This window comes from Cervus elaphus, chromosome 21, assembly GCF_910594005.1.
Source record: "Cervus elaphus chromosome 21, mCerEla1.1, whole genome shotgun sequence".
Taxonomy (NCBI): Eukaryota; Metazoa; Chordata; class Mammalia; order Artiodactyla; family Cervidae; genus Cervus; species Cervus elaphus.
Genome location: NC_057835.1, coordinates 70,625,428 through 70,643,754, shown reverse-complemented (window position 1 = coordinate 70,643,754; position 18,327 = coordinate 70,625,428). Strand labels below are relative to the sequence as shown.

Here is an 18,327-nt window from a genome sequence, read left to right as displayed (position 1 = left end):
AGTGAATATTCAGGGTTGATTTCCTTTAGGCTTGACTAGTTTCATCTCCTTGCAGCCCAGGGGACTCTGAAGAGCTTCTCCAGCACCACAGTTTGAAAGTGAGAATAGGTCTTATATGTAAGGTCTCATTATTATGACGACACCTCTTGTATGTATAAAGATTATTATTTTAGATCATCCTTAACTACTGCCCGTTAATATTTTTTTGTGAATTGTATTTACCTTTGTGGAACACTGACTGTATAGCCTTCTGTTGTTAACAAAAGAGTAAGTAAAAAAAAAAAAGAGTCATATTAACATGTATGATTTACCACAATATTTTTAAAAACAGCAAAGGCCTAAACATTGGACCTTTTACATCAAATGATTGAGCGTTTATGTTACTGTGATGTGATTTTTCTGTTTCATTTTTGTTTCCCCATTACCAGGTGCTCCTTGAGGACACTGGCTGTGTCCTCTTTACTTTCAGAGTTTTATACAGTAGGTGGAAGCTGATTGTTGAATACAGGGAGGGAATAAATAAGTCGGGACATTAGAGCAGCCCTTTGGGATCTGTCTTGTGAGGGGCATCCATCTGGGACTTTGGAATTACGATTTAGAGGAGAGAAGTCCTTCATGTGTTAACTGGAGCCAGACACACGGGTAAAGGCAGGGAAGGAGCAGGAGGATAGGTGCATCTGGAAGGAGCTGGGTTATGGTGGTTAGTATTTGCCAAAGATGAATTTGAGAATTCACAGCATCACCATTGAACTGTCACTGTTGCATTACCCTGCATTATTGCCACGTGACCTAGATGGCAATAGATGTATTTATCCTCTCCCCTGCTCTGTCTTGAAAGCAGTGACCTTGTCCTCCCACTTCTCTTTTTAAACAATTTCTGACACATAATAGCTGCTCATTTTTTTTAATGAATCAAAAAATGAAATGAAATTAAAACTGACATTAAAACTTAAGTATACAATCCATTTTAAGTTGCTTGGTATTTCAGAATTGATACAGATTGGTAAACTAAATAGTATACTTACCTTTTCAGTGTGTGAATCTTTGTGGTTCTTTGCAGAAGGCAAGCTCCAGTTGCAGCTGTGTTTGCAGGAAGTCCACAATTAATGGGTGTGATTAAATTATGCACCGGATGGATGGTGACAAGCTTGCCTCTTTACAATGATGATGATCTTCTCAAGAGAAATGAAAATGTAAGGCATTTTATATTCTACATTGGGATCTTTTTTATAAGACGTTTTAGTATAGTTTTATAATGATGTATATGTTCCTTGGGTTAGCTAGGAAAATCCAGACAATTTCAGAAGACTTAATTAGTTTTAATTTTTTAAAAAGCTGTATGGTACATTTAACCAAGAGGGACCAACATTAGAATATGAAGTTCTTTTATGAAAAGTATTGATATGTTTCTAGGAGAAACATTTCATTTCCCACAAGGCTCCAAGGGACTAATGTGTAATAGTTTACAAAGGGAAACATCTTTAAGAATATCATTGTTCTCAAATTATTGAAGGAAGGCTTTCAGTTAATGTCTTTATACACTTTGTATTTCTAAGCCAAAATTCTATTATTGCTTATAAAGCACTGATTTAGTTTTCAGTATGGGCTATTGTTAATAACTTAGTATGTGTAACATTTGTATGGTATCTAATTGCTTCTCTTTCAGAGAATTTATAATTTTGAATGTTTGGTTTAGATGTAAATGTAACTTCATATCTGAAGTAATGACCAATTGAACCTGAGTTCTAAATATTGTGTTTTTCAATTGGAGAGAATTTCGTATAGTTTTAAAGTATACTCTATGCTAAGTAGAAAGTATAGCAGCATAGAAGTTAGACTGTAATACAGAGGTTAGACTCTAAGAGTCCAGACTCTAGAATTAGAGTATCTGGACTCAAATGATACCTCTGCCAGGTACTAGCTTGTGACCTTGAGCAAGTTTCTGAATCTGGAAATAATAGTTCTGACCCTAATTCTACTTAGGAGAATTAAATAAGATAATACACTCTGTCTGAAACAGTAAAATTTAAATGTTAGCTATTATTATAATTATGTACTATTAATATTATAATTCTTTGTGTACACACACATTCACATATAATCACAGAAAGCACAGAGAGGAGTTCAAAAGCAGAAGCAAGTCAGTTCTGCCTACAAAAATCCAAGTCTTCATAAGGGGCATTCCTTTGATCACAGATTTGAAGGATGACTTACTTGTTTGGCAAAAGAATACAGTGATTCCAGATTGAAAAAGTCCCAAGAGCCATGAAATTTGTTTGGCCATGAAACTAGAAAATAAGAGGCCAAATTCTGAAGGACCTGGAAGGTCATACTTAAGTATTTAGACTTACCCTTCAAGGCATTTGGGAGTTATCAAAGACCTTGTATAAACCTAGGAATGCTTAGGAGTTATTAAGGTTACAGAACAGCTGAAGCGAGGGAGAGGTCAGAGATGGGGAGGTCTACCTGGGAGTGATTCATCTGGGAGACAACAGTCACCTCTGATTAATATTCGCTGCACTTGGAAAGGTAGCACTGCTTAGAAGATACATCACAGCGTATTCCTAAACCTAGTTTATGTTCAGTCACTCTGTCATGTCCGACTCTTTGCAGCCCCATGGACTGGGGCCTGCCAGGCTCCTCTGTCCATGGAATTTTTCCAGGCAAGAATACTGGAGTGGGTTGCCATTTCCTACTCCAGGGATCAGACCTGCATCTCTTAGGTCTCCTGTATTGGCAGGCAGATTCTTTACTACTAGTGCCACCTGGGAAGCTCCTTCCTAAACTGTATTTTTCGTGGATTTAAACCAACGGACTCTGACATGTCTTTGTTTTCTTTGTTATTTTTTGATTGTTTTTTAATAATTTTGTTTTTTGAATTCTAATATAGAATTTCAGAATCACATGTAATTAGGTCAGACTTCTAATTACATTCTAGTTAAATTTAAACATTTTAGAGTTTTCAGTTTTATATGAATAGGAACCAATTTTTTCCCAAAATCTTCATCTTTCTCTGTGGTGTCTAGTACATAGCAAAGTACTGAATAAATTTGTTTTTAAATTAAAATTCAAATTGAAGTCCATAAATGATATCATTTCATTTGAATTAGACACCACAATCTATAATTCATAACATGTGACTAATCTTTGTATAATCTCCTAGGCCAATGATTCTCAAACCTGGAATGACGGTGCCCCCAGAGGACACTTGGCAATGTCTGGAGACATTTTCTGTTGTTATAGCTGGAGAAGGGGTTCTACAGGCACCTAGAGGGTGGAGACCAGGGAACGCCTAAACATCCTTCAGTGTGCAGAACGGCCTCTGTTTGGTCCCAACAAAGAATTATATGCCCCAAAATGTTAATAGCACCGAGGTTGAGAAGTCACACCCTAGTCTAACAGTAATGTTATTGCCATTGCATCGAAGTCATTTTTTTTTAACATGCCCCAGTAGTATGTTACAGTTGTCCCAGACTTGAAAATAAATAAAACTGTGTATAAAATACACAAATAAGTATAAACTGGATAGGATAGAACCATTCACATGAACTTACTTAGCAGGTGAAGTGAGTGAGAAACTTCCTCTTGTTGTAGTCACATTCTGTATCCCACAGAATGAGTATCTAGCATGTCAGTGGATATTGGACCTGAAGTTGCTGAATAGACAGCAACCAGAACATGTCGTCAGCAGCTGCTGAATATCCTGCAGATAGACTGGGATCTTGTCCAGTCTAGATTACAAACCTCAGGATTTTCAGGACAGTCTGATACTTTTGGCCTAACTTTTATGGCTTTTCCAAGTTTAGCATTTCAGAAAAACTGAAAAAAAATATATTATCTATTGTAATAAGATCCAGAGCTTATTATCTAATAAGGTCAGCAAAATTATAATGAAAAAACACCATGTAATCAAGGCATGGGTTTTAAGCATGCCTGTTCTTTAAGTATTGTGACAAGGGTCAAATTATTTTTAACCTCACTGACTTTATCTCATGTATAAAATGAGTATTAAATACTTTGATACATGGTAATAAAAATATTAAAGGAACTATTACAACTCACTAATAAAAAGACCACCCAATTAAAAAATGGACAAAGGCCATTTGCAAAAATGTAGATAAACATTGAGGGCATTATGCTAAGTGAAGTAAGTCATAGAAAAAGACAAATACTGTATGATATCACTTACTTACGGAATCTAAAAAAGCTGACCTCATAGAAACAGAAGAGTTGTGGTTGCCAGGGGTTGAGAGACCTCGAGAAATGAGGAGATACTGGTTAAAGAGTACAAACTTCTAGTTATAAGATGAATAAATTCTAGGGATTTAATGTACAGCATGGTGATTGAAGTTAATACTGTATTGTAGATTTGAAAGTTTTTGGGAATAGATCTTAGATGTTTTCCACACACACACAAAAAATGGTGATTATGTAACATGATGCAAATATTAGCTAAAGCTATGGTGCTAAATTATTTTGCAGCATATGAGCTTATCAAATAAACATGTTGTACACCTTAAACTCATACACAATACTGTATGTCAGTTATATCTCAATAGCATTGAAGGAATGGACAAAGGACTTGAATGGATATTTCTCTAAAGAAGATATGCAAGTAGCCAAGAGCAGATGAACATAAGCTTATTGAGGACAGGAATCAAGTCTTAGTGAATATCTTTATTTTCCACAGATAGTACTAAGAACATAGTAGATGCTCAGTGTTTGATAAATAGAAGTTTTAAATGTCTTTTAAAGTTGTTGTTTTAATTATTTTCTTTCAGATCTATCAAATCTATTCAAAGCGATCTGCTGAGGATATTTATAAAATACTGACATCGTACAAGGCTAGTTACCTAATAATAGAAGATGCTATCTGCAATGAAGTGGGAACCACGAGAGGCTGTCGGGTTAAAGATTTATTAGACATTGCAAATGGCCATGTAAGTAACCATTTGTAAAGTTTTAATTATTTTTTTCTTTTTGAGAAAAATGACTATTTAAACTTGTAATAGTATCTTCAAACTTTATTTTTTGGAACTTAACTAAGAATATGATTAAAAATTATGTAATAGTGTATGCATGTGCTCAGTTGTGACCGACTTTTTGCAACCCTGTGGACTGCAGCCCGCCACGCTCCTCTGTCCATGGGATTTCCAGGCAAGAATACTGGAGTGGGTTGCCATTTCCTTCTCTAGAGATGTAACAGTGCGGAAGCTTATTAAAAGTAGTTTGAAGTGTTTTTGCAATGTACGAAAGAAAAGTTGGACAATTTTGCAAAAAAAAAAAAATTTTTATCAATACCGGGACTCATAATAGTTGCCTGTACTTGTACATGTTATACATTTATGAACAAAAGATAATTTGTTTTGAATTATGATTTTATTTTAACATTATAATATAAAGAGCAGCTGTTTGTTTTGTTATATTCTTATGTTGAGAAATTTCTTATAATTTGGTTCATATCTAGAAAAATTGTTTATTAAATTAACATAGTCTTGTACATTGAGCCCCTATTATCCACAAAATTAGTGTATTCAGAACTACTTTAGTTGTTAGGATTTAACTGTATTTTCAGTTTTCATTGATTTTGCTCTTTTACCATGCTGAGTTACTTCTCAGCCTGAAGTGTATATACTATATACCTGGCAACTAAGACTTGACAGGGGAGTTTGTCAATGTTTAGTAATTAGTGTTTGTATATCTGGTAATTAGGCACTAGAAAGGGTACCTTCACTCCTGGGAAAGTTGGGGGTGGAGGATCTTAAAGTTTAGTAGGTCATTCTTACTTAGATTGCATATTCTATTCAGACTGCAGCCAAGACTTCTCTGTCTCTTCCTAATTTAATAGCTTTGTCATAATCATCCCAGACCAGTTTGGAGGTGAGAAATTAGTTTGTTGCTTTGGGGGTTTTTTTGGCCATGCTGCGAGTCATGTGGGATCTTAGTTCCCCACATACCAAACCTGTGCCCTTGCCAGGAGAGTCCAGAGAAATTGACCTCATGACCTCTTAATCTTATAAACTTATTCTGTTTTCTGCTGCATGTATTTTGAATTTTCTCTCTTGGTACTTGATGTCTGTGATCTTTGGCTAATTGGTGACAGAATGGAATTTTATTAAACATCAGGTATTTGGTAATAAGAGTAGGAGATGGCAACCCACTCCAGTATCCTTGCCTGAAAATCCCATGGACAGAGGAGCCTGGCAGGCTCCATGGGGTCGCAAAGAGTCAGACACGGCTGAGTGACTGAGCACGCACGCATTTAGTAATTACTGCTGTATTGCTGTCTAGAGTTTTATTTTGCTCTTGGACCCCTTCTTGCTCCATTTTGAAGGTCAGGTTACTTCTTTCATGTAATTCCAGGCACAGGCTTAAAGCTAATCTCTTCTTTTATTCTTAAAGTTGATTCTCTGACATCTCTCCAAGGCATTAGGATATTTAGTGTTTTTATTGTAGGAAACTCTTTGAGCTAGCTAAGCTATCTTAGTGAACCTCATTAAAGTGAAAATGTAAAGGATTTACTGATTAGTCACAGAAACGTACTGTTGAGTCAGTCCTGCACAAGGAGAATATGAACGTACATTAAGAATATATGTCCATGTCTTAGCTTCGGTAGGCTCCCTGATAAGATTCTTCAGATGAATGATAATAGACTATGGGGACATAGCCTTCTAAATTTTAGGATTAAATCTTTTAAAAATTGGAAAAGACTCTATGCTGGTTTCTCAATCTCAGTGGGAAGTTCAAGAATTTACTGAACATGGTAACTCTTATGAAGAGGCTTTTATTTGCTGAATAATATGAGATGTTTGCTAACCACTGTGAGATACTCCATATTTAACAAATATATATATTTTTTATATAAATATAGTCACTTGTACCTTGATTGCATTTCTCCTATAACCTTTTTAACATTATGTTTCATATCATTTGATAGGTGGTTTGTGAAGAAGGTGACAAGTTGACCTACTCAAAACATGGACGATTTTGTCATGAGGTCAAAATTAACTATTCTCCCTATGTGAATTATTTCACTAGAGTATACTGGAACAGATCCTACTTTGTATATAAAATCAACACTGTGATATCCTTTCAGTCTTGAAAAATAGCAGAGCCTTCATTTCAAAGACTTATATATCACCTGAAGTAAAATGCAATTTTCTTATACGTACGTGGTATCTTTTGGAAATCAGAGTGTGGACGTTGAAATGTTGCTGCTGATTTTCCCTCCTGCTATTAACTGGATCTAGAGTTCTGTGGGGGAAAGAAGATCAAACATTACTGTGCTTCAGTAAAATGTAAAATCTGCCACACTGCAGTATTCCAGCCAGGTGTTTTCGTTATTGCTATGATTTTACCTTCCAAACTGTTGTAAAATTTTTCTCATAAATCTTCTTTCCATCATAACATTAGTCTTGAATTTGAATATGTTCAAGGTCAGAGTATGTCTCAAACATAACATTTAACAAATACTTAATGTGATATAATTATAGAATAGAAGGAAAGAATTATCCTTACCCTCAAGGCAGTCTCTGAAGGTTTTTCATGATGTATAATAGAGCTGAAATAAAAAACTAATTTAAATGTTCACTGAGAATTTGTGGCGTTTAAATTAAAATGGAAATTATATAAAGGAAAATGATTTTTAAGGATATACGTTGATATATCCAGATTTTCCATGATATAGCTCTCATCATCTGCTGCTTATATGTGAGCACTTTCTTAATAACATATAGTGCTTGATACTGCATTTCACTACATTGTGACTATTAAGTGGTTAGTTTTTTCACTTACACCCATAAATTTGATACCAATTTAATCATGATAAAACAGTTAACTCTTGTTACCTATGTATTTTTTAAAACAGATATTTAAAAGAATGTTGCTTTAAGTTAAAAAATAAAAGAACGTTCAAGGTTTTTAAAAATACGGATATGGAGTATATAATGTATTCATGTGTTTTCTATTGAAGTATGAAGTAAAAACTTAAATCTTTATCAGAATGAGAATATATCCACTAAAGTGAGCAGCAATTTCTGGAGATATGTGTAGATGCTGTTCAACATGCCTCTGCATAGACAAGCATTTGTGGTAAAACACAAGTACTGTTCCTTGTGAAATGGTGGTACGGTTTTCATTAAGAACAAAATGACAATTACCATAAAATTCACAGCACAGTTCCACAGTCTGTGTTCCTTTTTACCTTTTTAATTATATTTAAAAGAAATTCTATAATGATTAATGTGGCCTTATAAAGAGTTTCAGGATGGGTGTATCACTTTAATAAGATGGGATGCATGTTTAGTTTTACCTTACACACCTGTTAAGTGAAAAGATTTAAAATTTTTTCAATGGTTAGAGTGCTGCAAAAATTGCAATTTCATCACTCTAAGTTACTATATTAGAAAGGAGCATCTTTCCATTATCTTTATGTTCTGTAATATATCTTTTAAAAGTACAAGAGCTCATGCATTCTTAGACTAACTCAGATGTTTTGTTCTTTTGGAGCTTAAGAATTGTTTGATGGCAGTATTGTATGTCTGGTGCATTAGTTTTATTGGTTCTCATGTCATGCTTTTATGTAATGTTTAGCAATTAATATTAAGATAGCTACAGGCAGGCTATTTCAGCTTCTCTGTACATCTTAATAGTGAGTCACTAGTATTTAGCTTCAAGCCTTATAAAAATATTACCATAGTTACCTAAGTACGAAGTGTACAGAAAGAAGTACATGGTAGTACTTATGATTAGATGCAGCATGTAAAACAATGTAATTGAAAAGATGGCTTGCATATTTTGAAAGGGAAATAGAACAACCTACTTTCTATGTAGCATGAAATATTTAATTGAATTTTTACTGATTTATTTTATGATCAAATATGCTGAATTTTGATTGTTGTGTGTTTTTTGTTTTTGACATATTAGTAAGTTGCTTTTGCTTCTATCAACTTATTTCTTAAATAAAACAGGTTTGGAGCAGCTTTTAATTGATTTTTTTAAATAATGAATTTTTCATTTAGCATCAGTTGAAAAGAAAAATGTGAGCTTTATTATAGAAATAATACTACTAGGTATGGAAGATAAGCTTATTTACTTCTATTTTAGCTCTAGTTAAAACAATAGTGCTAGAAAACTTGAGCATTTAATTTCCTTACTTATTTGTAGAGTAAAATGATTAAGAATTCTGCAAGTAATTCTATTTGGGTTAGGTTTGACAGTAGAGATCTACTGTGAAAGGGGCAAAGTTTGTGGGCTTGGGGTGGAAGGAATTTCTCAAAGAAATACAATACATACTTTGCCCTTGATGTTGCAACACCATGGAAATAAGTGCCTTAACCTCCTTATTTCAAAGTTTACTTTTTATTATTAAAAAATTATCCATTTCTTTCATTTTCATAAGAAAAATTTGATAACTTTTCCCTCATCATTAAGCACAGAGAAAGAATCCTCAGTATACTATTTTCACTATTAACTTTAATTCATTAGTAACCAAATCTTTGTTAAAGGTAGTGATGGGATTTCTAGCCTGCTAAATTAATTTATTTAGCTTCCCAAATGCCAAACAATCCAACAGATAAAATTTACTTGATAAGATGTATGATATTGACTGTGCTGGTTTATATGTTTTCTGACTTTGGCATCTGTGTTAGACTGGTAGAGTTTTACAACCTAGGGAGTATGCATTGCACTTATAAATTTTTTTCTTCATTACTTTCTGAGTATATAGACAGCATGGTTTTTGGGGACATTAACTCATATTGCTAAAAGCCTAATATGACACTCTTCCATACAATCTAGATTGACTAAAGGAAAAGTAGAGATGGAGGTCAAAGTCTGTTACAAGTTGGGGCTGAAAAATATGCTTTAAAAGATAGGGTATTAATTTATTGAACAGCGAACAGCCATCTTATTAAACTTTGTTGTTTGAGGGAAATCAATTGCTTTTTGCCTTTTTCTATTTTTGAGCTGTTAAAACATTTTGATGCCTTTTGGGGGTAAAAGTAGTATCTCTCTCTCTCTCTTTTTTTTTTTTAGTATCTCTCTTTATAAAATTATTGGGTTTTTAAAAGTTGTAGGTAAATCAGTTTTATTTGTAAATATACTTTATGTGCATGAATATTTAAAGGGTATTTAAATGAACTGTTCTGTGCATTTAAGAACCTATTGTAAAACAAACTCGCTACTGCATCTCAATCTATTTTCTCATTTGTCCATTTTTTATTTTTTTGTCCAGTTTTTAAAATATACTTTATTATTACTGTTTGCTGATAGTTTTAGATCCCAATATATATTAAAATTACAGCCTGAAAAGTTGCAGTTAAAACTGAACAATTTCTTATTGAAATAATAGCTCATTGTTTAGTTTTTGAATGTATAAAATTAGCAATTTAAATAAAATTAGATGTGAAAATTGCAAAGGAATATATTTGATTCAACTATTTTCCATCCATTAAGATTTCTAAACAATATATTTGTTTTCCATAATTTTAAAAAAAGGACATTTTAGAACCAGATTTGCTGAATTTAGCATAAAGGACTTTCTGAGTCATTTCTGTTTTGTAAGTCTCTTAGAATTAGCACATTCTAATTTTGGCAAATATAATCTTATGTGCAGTTTTATAAGAGATACATTGGACATTTGACTACAATAGTGGAATAATAGCATCAAAAAGAAACATGCATTCCATACTTCTAATGTATGATATCTAATAAATAACCCCCTTCATATTTTAAATTAATAGCTTTTGTACAGCTATTTAACAAAGATGAATACAACTGAATTTTCTTTTTTTTTAATTTATTTACTTTTAGTTGAAGGATAATTGCTTTAGAATACTGTGTTGGTTTCTGCTGTACAGTATCATGAATCAACCATAGGTACACATACATCTCCTTCTTAAACTGCCCTCCAACTTCCGCCCATCCCACCCCTCTGGGTTGTCACAGAGCATTGGGGTGAACTCCCTGCATCATACAGCAAATTTCCACTGGCTGTCTGTTTTGATGGCTCAGCTGGTGAAGAATCTGCTTAAAATGCAGGAGACCTAGGTTGGGAAAATCCCCTGGAGAAGGGAACGGGCTACCCACTCCAGTATTCTGGCCTGGAGAATTCCACGGACTGTATAGTCCATGGTGTGGCCAAAAGTCAGACGTTACTGAGCAACTTTCACTCTCACTTTTGGTCTGTTTCACATGTGGTGATGTATGTGTTTCAGTGCTTCTGTCAGTTTGTGCCACCCTCCTTCCCGTGCTGTGTCCACACATCTGTTCTCTATGTCTGACCTCTACTGCTGGACTACAAGCAGGTTCATCAGTACCATCTTTCTAGATTCCCTGTATGTACATTCATGTACTATATTTGTTTTTCTCTTTCTGACTTATATTCACTCTGTATAGCAGGCTCTATGTTCATCCACCTCTCTAGAACAAACTCAAATTTGTTCCTTTTTATGGCTGAGTAATTACCCATTATATATATATGTATCACAACTTCTTTTTTTTTTTACAACTTCTTTCTCTGTTCATCTCTCAATGAACTTCTAGGTTGCTTCCATGTCCCAGCTAATGTATATAGTGCTGCAGTGAACCTTGGGGTACATGTGTCCTTGAGAATTGTGGTTTTCTCAGGGTAGATGCCCAGGACTGGGATTTCTGAGTCATTTCTGGTCATTCCTAGTTTTTTAAGAAATCTCCACACTGTTCTGTATAGCCACTGTTCTCCATAATGGCTGTATCAATTTACATTCCTGCCGCAGTGCAAGAGTTCCCTTTTCTCCACATCCTCCTCAGCATTTATTGTTTGTTGATTTTTTGATGATAGTCATTCTGACCAGTCTGAGGTGATAGCTCATTGTCATTTTGATTTGCATTTCTCTAGTAATCAGCATTGTTCAGCATTTTTTCATGTGTTTGTTAGCCATCTAATACAATTGATTTTATGTATGTTGACTTTTGAATGGTGTCTACAACAATGTATATTTAGATTGTGTTCTTCTGTAACTAACGATACATCTTCACAAAAGAATAAAAGTTAATTTCAGTAAACAGAAATCCTTTAAAAAAGTTGGGTTATAAACTAGTTTATAATATTAAATGTACTTTTATCAAGAATGAAATTATTTATTTCATGCTTAATTATACTCCTTGTTTTGTTTCTATAATAAAATTCTTAGAATGTTAAGTTGTCTTTTATTTATACATGAATCTTTTTTGGTTACAGCTTTATTGAGACATAATTTATATACCATACAGTTCACCATTTAAAGTGTACCATTGAACAGTTTTTAGTATAATCACCGAGTTGTGCAACTGTCATCACGATCAATTTTAGAATATTTTCATCACCCCAAAAAGAAACCTCACACCTTCTGTCTGCCACCCCCAACCACTTCATCCTCAGGTAACTTCTCCTAATTTACTTTCTGTCTCTGGACAAAATGTTCTACTTTTAACATTTCACATAAATGGAATCACATAATATATGATCTTTTGTGACTGACTTCTTTCCTTTAACATAGTGTTTTCTAAGTTAATTCATGTTGTTGCATGTATCCCTTTTCCTTGCTAAGTAATACTCCATTGTATGGGCGTACATTTATCCATTCTGTGCACCCATCCGTTGATGACATTTGGGTTGTTTCCACTTTTTTGGCTGTTATGAATTATGCTCTATGAATGTTCATATACAAGTTTTTAGGTGGACATACATTTTCACTTTTTTGGATATATGTCTAGAATTTTTTAGTCATATGATAACTGTGGTCACTGAGGAACTGCCAGATTTATCAAAGTGGCTGTATTTTACAATTCTGATAATGTATAAGGTTTCCGATTTCTCTGCATCCTCGCCATCACTTGCTATTATCTTTCTTCTTGATTTATAGGCATTCTAGTAAGATCTGAAGTGGGGCACATTATTCTGTTTTTAATCTGCATTTTCATCATATCTAATGATTTTGAACATCTTTTCTTGTGTTTACTGGCCGTTTGAATATCTTCTTTGGAATAATGTTTATTTAGAAATTGCCCGTTTTTAAATTGGGTTGTCTTTTTATTATTGAATTGTAAAGGTGTTTATAATTCTAGATTATGAATCCCTTAACAGATACGTAATTTGGAAATACAGTTGTCCCTTGATATCCATGAGGATTTTGTGCCAGGACCTCACCCTCTCCCCTCATTGCCCGTGTATATCTGAATCTGTGGACAGATCCAGGAGACCCATAGAAGGTCTCTTTATCCTCAGGTTCTGCATTTATGGATTCAGCCAGCTGCAGAACATAAACATAGTACTATGTTTACTGAAAATAAAATCTGCATATAAATGGACCTGCATAGTTCAAACTCATGTTTTCAAGGGTCAACTGTATAGTTGTTGCTTGATATCCACTGGGGAATTGGTTCCAGGAACCATGCAGATACCCCAATCCACAGATGTTCAAGTAAGTCCCTTGTATAAAATAGCATCAAACAGTCAGCCTTGTGTATCTGTGGACCCAGCATCTGCATACCAATTAATCATGGCTTGGTTGAATCCAGGGATGAGGAGCCTGCAGATATGGAGGGCCAATTGTATTTCCTTCCAATCAGTGGGTTCATTTCACTACACTGATAGTGCACAAATGCTTTTCATTTTGATTGCATTATTTTCACACTTGATGTTATTGATAATAGCATTTTTACTTTGATGTGTTTGAAGTAGATCTCCTTACATGTATCTTATTTGGAATTTGTTGAGCTTCTTGGTTATATACATTAAGAGTTTTGTTTTAAATCAAAGTTGTTAAGATGAAGCTAAAAAAAATTGAAACTCTTTGAGGTGGTGGAGATGTTAACTAACCTTACTGTGGTAATCATTTTTGCAATGTGTACTTATATAAAATCACTACATTATGCACTTTAAACTCACACAGTGTTGTCAATTACATCTCAATAAAGCTGGGAGGAAAAAAAAATCAAAGTTGGAACTTATACTCCCATTATACATATGTTGGTGTGTTTAATGGTGATCTATGTTTCTCTGAGGTTCTGTTCAATTCAATTTTTTTTCTCTCTGTTCTTTGGATTGCATAATCTCTATCATTTGTTAATTTTTCTGTTAGTTCAAATCTACTGTGAGCCCCTCTGCTGTGTTTTTCATCTCAGTTATTGTATTTTTCAACTTCAGAATTTTCATTTGGTCCTTTTTAAAAAGTAACTTCTTTCTCTTTGATATGCTTTGTTTATAGCAACTCTGGAAATTGACATCCCCCTCTCCCCTGGTAAAGGCTCAGCTGGTAAAGAATCTGCCTGCAATGTGGGAGGCCTGGATTCAATCCCTGGGTTGGGAAGATCCCCTGGAGAAGGGATAGGCTACCCACTCCAGTATCCTGGCCTGGAAATTTCCATGGACTACACAGTCCATGGGGTCGCAAAGAGTCAGACACGACTGAGCGACTTTCACCTCACTCACTGTCCCTTGGAGCGTGTTAATTATAAATGGCTTGTTTATTTCTTTAGTGTTAGCTGGACTGTTTTAGTGATGTCTATTTCCTCCACATAGTGGAGTCTCTGTTCCTGGTCTCACACGTCACTGCCTTGAGCATGTGCACAGATAGTCTTGTATGACAGTGATTTTTGTAGGGCTCCTTGCCATCTCTTTCCTTGACTGTATCCAGCTATTAAGTTCCCTTAGTCATCAGCTGACTGCTCTGTTTATTTTTCAACAATCCCTGGGGTATAAATCTCCACAATCTGATCCAATTAAATCCTGGCTTTTTGAAGGATAGTGTCAGAGGACAAGGTGAGTTTGTTCTTTTATTTATTTATTTTTATTTTTGGCTGCACGGAGTCTTCAATGCTCCACACAGGCTTTCTCTAGTTGTGGCAAGAAGGGGCTACTCTCTAGTTGCTGTGCATGGACTTCCTTCTCTCTGCGGTGGCTTCTCTTGTTGCAGAGCACAGGCTTTAGGATGTGTGGCTTCAGTGAGTGAAAATCGCTCAGTCGTGTCTGACTCTTTGCGACCCCATGGACTATACATGGAATTCTCCAGGCCAGGATACTGGAGTGGGTAGCCTTTCCCTTCTCCAGGTGATCTTCCCAACCCAGGGATCAAACCCAGGTCTCCCGCATTGCAGGCAGATTCTTTCCCAGCTGAGCCACAAGGGTATCAGTAGTTGAGGCTTATCAGCTCTAGAGCACGGGTTCAGTAGTTGAGGTGCATGGGCGTAGTTGCTCCTTGACATGTGGGTCTTTCTGGAACAGGGATCAAACTCGTGTGCTCTTCATTGGTAGGTGGATTCTCTACCATTGGACCCCCCAAGGAAGTCCTGTGGTTTGTTCTAAAGGTAGGGGAGCTCTTCTTAGCTATCTCTTTCCCTGGTTCCCTCTGGTAAGCTAGATGGCCTATTGTTTAGCTTGTATCTCTTACAAAGCTACCTGCTTAATTGCTTTCCATCAAAATCTCTTGTTTTGAGTACCCTTAAACTTGAACTTTCCTACAGTCTGTTTCAAATAATGTCAGTTCTTTCAGGGATAGCTTTGAAGCTGTTTCATATCCTGGTTCTGTCCCTTAGGCAAAAATCACTGAGCTATAGTTGTGGAGCTGGGAGTGGAGACAGAGGTATGTGTCTGAGTGAGACTCTAGGAGCAGGCTTCTGGGTGGGGATGGTCTGGTCTTCTTGACATGCCTTTCCCAATTTGAAACTGTCTTACAAACTCTTGTTTTGCCTCTCCATGAAAGTGAAAGAGGAGAGTGAAAAAGTTGGCTTAAAACTCAACATTCAGAAAACTAAGATCATGGCATCCAGTCCCTTCACTTCATGGCAAATAGATGGGGAAGCAATAGAAACAGTGACAGACTTGATTTTGGGGGCTCCAAAATCACTGCAGATGGTGATTGCAGCCATGAAATTAAAAGATGCTTGCTTCTTGGAAGAAAAGCTATGACCAACCTAGACAGCATATTAAAAAGCAGAGACATTACTTTGCCAACAAAGGTCCGTCTAGTCAAGGCTATGGTTTTTCCAGTGGTCATGTATGGACGTGAGAGTTGGACTATAAAGAAAGCTGAGTGCCAAAGAATTGATGATTTTGAACTGTGGTGTTGGAGAAGACTCTTGAGAGTCCCTTGGACTGCAAGGAGATCCAACCAGTCCATCCTAAAGGAGATCAGTCCTGGGTGTTCACTGGAAGGACTGATGCTGAAGCTGAAACTCCAATACTTTGGCCACCTGATGTGAAGAACTGACTCATCTGAAAAGACCCTGATGCTGGGAAAGATTGAAGGCAGGAGGAGAAGGGGACGACAGAGGATGAGAGGGTTGGATGGCATCACCGACTCAATGGACATGAGTTTGAGTAAGCTCTGGGAGTTGGTGATGGACAGGGAGGCCTGGCGTGCTGCAGTTCATTGGGTCGCAAAGAGTCAGACACGACAGGGACTGAACTGAACTATCAGAGGAGGGCGGACTGGCTGCTGAGGGTCGGGGCGGAGTCCTCTCCTGGCGTCCGGGAGGCGCGGCTTCAAGGCCGCGGACTGCGGCTCCCCAGCCTGCCGCCCCCAGGCCCCGGGCCCGGGCGCCGCGGCTGCTTCCTCCCCAACCGGGCTTCAGAGACCCCCGCGCCCCCGCCCAGAAGGCTTCGCAGGGCCGCGGCCCCGCGCCTCCTCGTCGCCTCCGCGGAACCCTTGGAGGGCGTGCTGATGGCCTCGGGAGTTCAGCCTGGTGACCACCTGCTCGCGGTGCCCCCAGGTCCGCGCTGTTCGGAGCGCAACGGGTTTGAATTGCTTGGTCGGCAGCGGCTCCGCGGCGGCCCCGGGGGCGCCCAGGTGCGCGTGGAGGTGCCCCCACCCGGTGGACACTGTAATCCCGCCGGCGGGCGGAGCAGACTGTGCGCCGTTCCCCGCGCGGGCACCGGCGACCCAACTCCGCGGCTCCGGTCGGTCCCCCAGGCTGCAGCCTGCGCCGCCGCCGCCGCCCAGGGAGTGGAGGTGGTTGACGGTGTAGCTCGACGTCGGGGCGCCGGGGATGCCGAGAGGGAGAGAGCCTGGAGTCTCGGGGTACACGGCCCGTGGGGAAGCCCGAGGGTTCTGAGGTCCTGTGGGTGATGCTCGTGCCCTTTCTCGAGTCCGCCCGGAGGCACTAATGTTTGCTCTCCTTGTTTTTTATTGTATGGGGCAGATGCAAGTAGCCAGCAATTCGGGGCAGAGCTGCAAACACAAATGGAGCAGGAGGCGTCAGGGACTCTGGCTCCTCGGTGCACTTACTTATTGCTATGACAAACCCAGACTGCGTATTAAAAAGCAGAGATATCAGATACGAGTGCTTTAGCTGGGCACGTGGTTACCCACAAACATGACTACATTTTCCAGCCTCCCTTGCAGCCAGGCACAGCAGTCAAATAACTAAGTGCTGGCCAATGGGATATGAGCAGACGTGGTGTGTGCAACTTATTAGTATGTCTTCAAATGAAGTGGAGTGCACCCTGCTGTGTCCCACTTACTGCGCCCCCTTCCCATATCTGGTAGCTGGAATGTGAACACGATGGTTGGAGATGGAGCAGCCATTTTGTACCATGAGGTGAATACCAGCCGCTGAGGATAAGCAGAGCTACAAAGACAAAAGAAGTCTGGGCTTCTGACATATTAACCTCTGGGTCTCTTTCCTGCAAGAGCTATATGGACTTCTCTCTAATTTTTGGCCAGCATATGGTCAGTGTAGCTAATGTGAAAGAAATCCATATGTGGAAGAGATATCTGCACCCCCATGTCTATTGCAGCCTTATTCACAATAGTCAAGACATTGAAACAGTCTAACTGTCCATCATGTGGTGTATACATACAATTGAATATTATTCAGCCATGAAAAGAAGGGAATCTTGCCACTTTTGATGACATGGATCAACCTTGAGGGCATTATGCTGAGTGAAATAAGTCATACAAAGATAGACAAATACTGCACGATCTCACATATATGTTCAGTTCAGTTCAGTCACTCAGTCGTGTCCGACTCTTTGTGACCCCATGAACCGCAGCACGCCAGGCCTCCCTGTCCATCACCAACTCCTGGAGTCCACCCAAACCCATGTCCATCGAGTCAGTGATGCCATCCAACTATCTCATCCTCTATTGTCCCCTTCTCCTCCTGTCCTCAATCTTTCCCAGCATCAGGGTCTTTTCAAATGAGTCAGTTCTTCACATCAGGTGGCCAAAGTATTGGAGTTTCAGCTTCAGCATCAGTCCTTCCAGTGAACACCCAGGACTGATCTCCTTTAGGATGGACTGGTTGGATCTCCTTGCAGTCCAAGGGACTCTCAAGAGTCTTCTCCAACACCACAGTTCAAAATCA

At 37.8% G+C, this 18,327-nt stretch overlaps 1 protein-coding gene across 1 annotated transcript in view; it reads left to right on the top strand.

Moving 5' to 3' along the window:
• Nucleotides 1-13,988, top strand: part of DPY19L4 (dpy-19 like 4) — a 63,654-nt gene extending 49,666 nt beyond the window's left edge. The window contains exons 17-19 of the mRNA XM_043879840.1: nucleotides 1,061-1,193; nucleotides 4,782-4,940; nucleotides 6,938-13,988. Of these exons, the coding sequence (XP_043735775.1) occupies nucleotides 1,061-1,193; nucleotides 4,782-4,940; nucleotides 6,938-7,102 (457 nt within the window). The 3' untranslated portion in view covers nucleotides 7,103-13,988. The remainder of the gene's footprint in view (nucleotides 1-1,060; nucleotides 1,194-4,781; nucleotides 4,941-6,937) is intronic.
• Nucleotides 13,989-18,327: the final 4,339 nt, after the last annotated feature.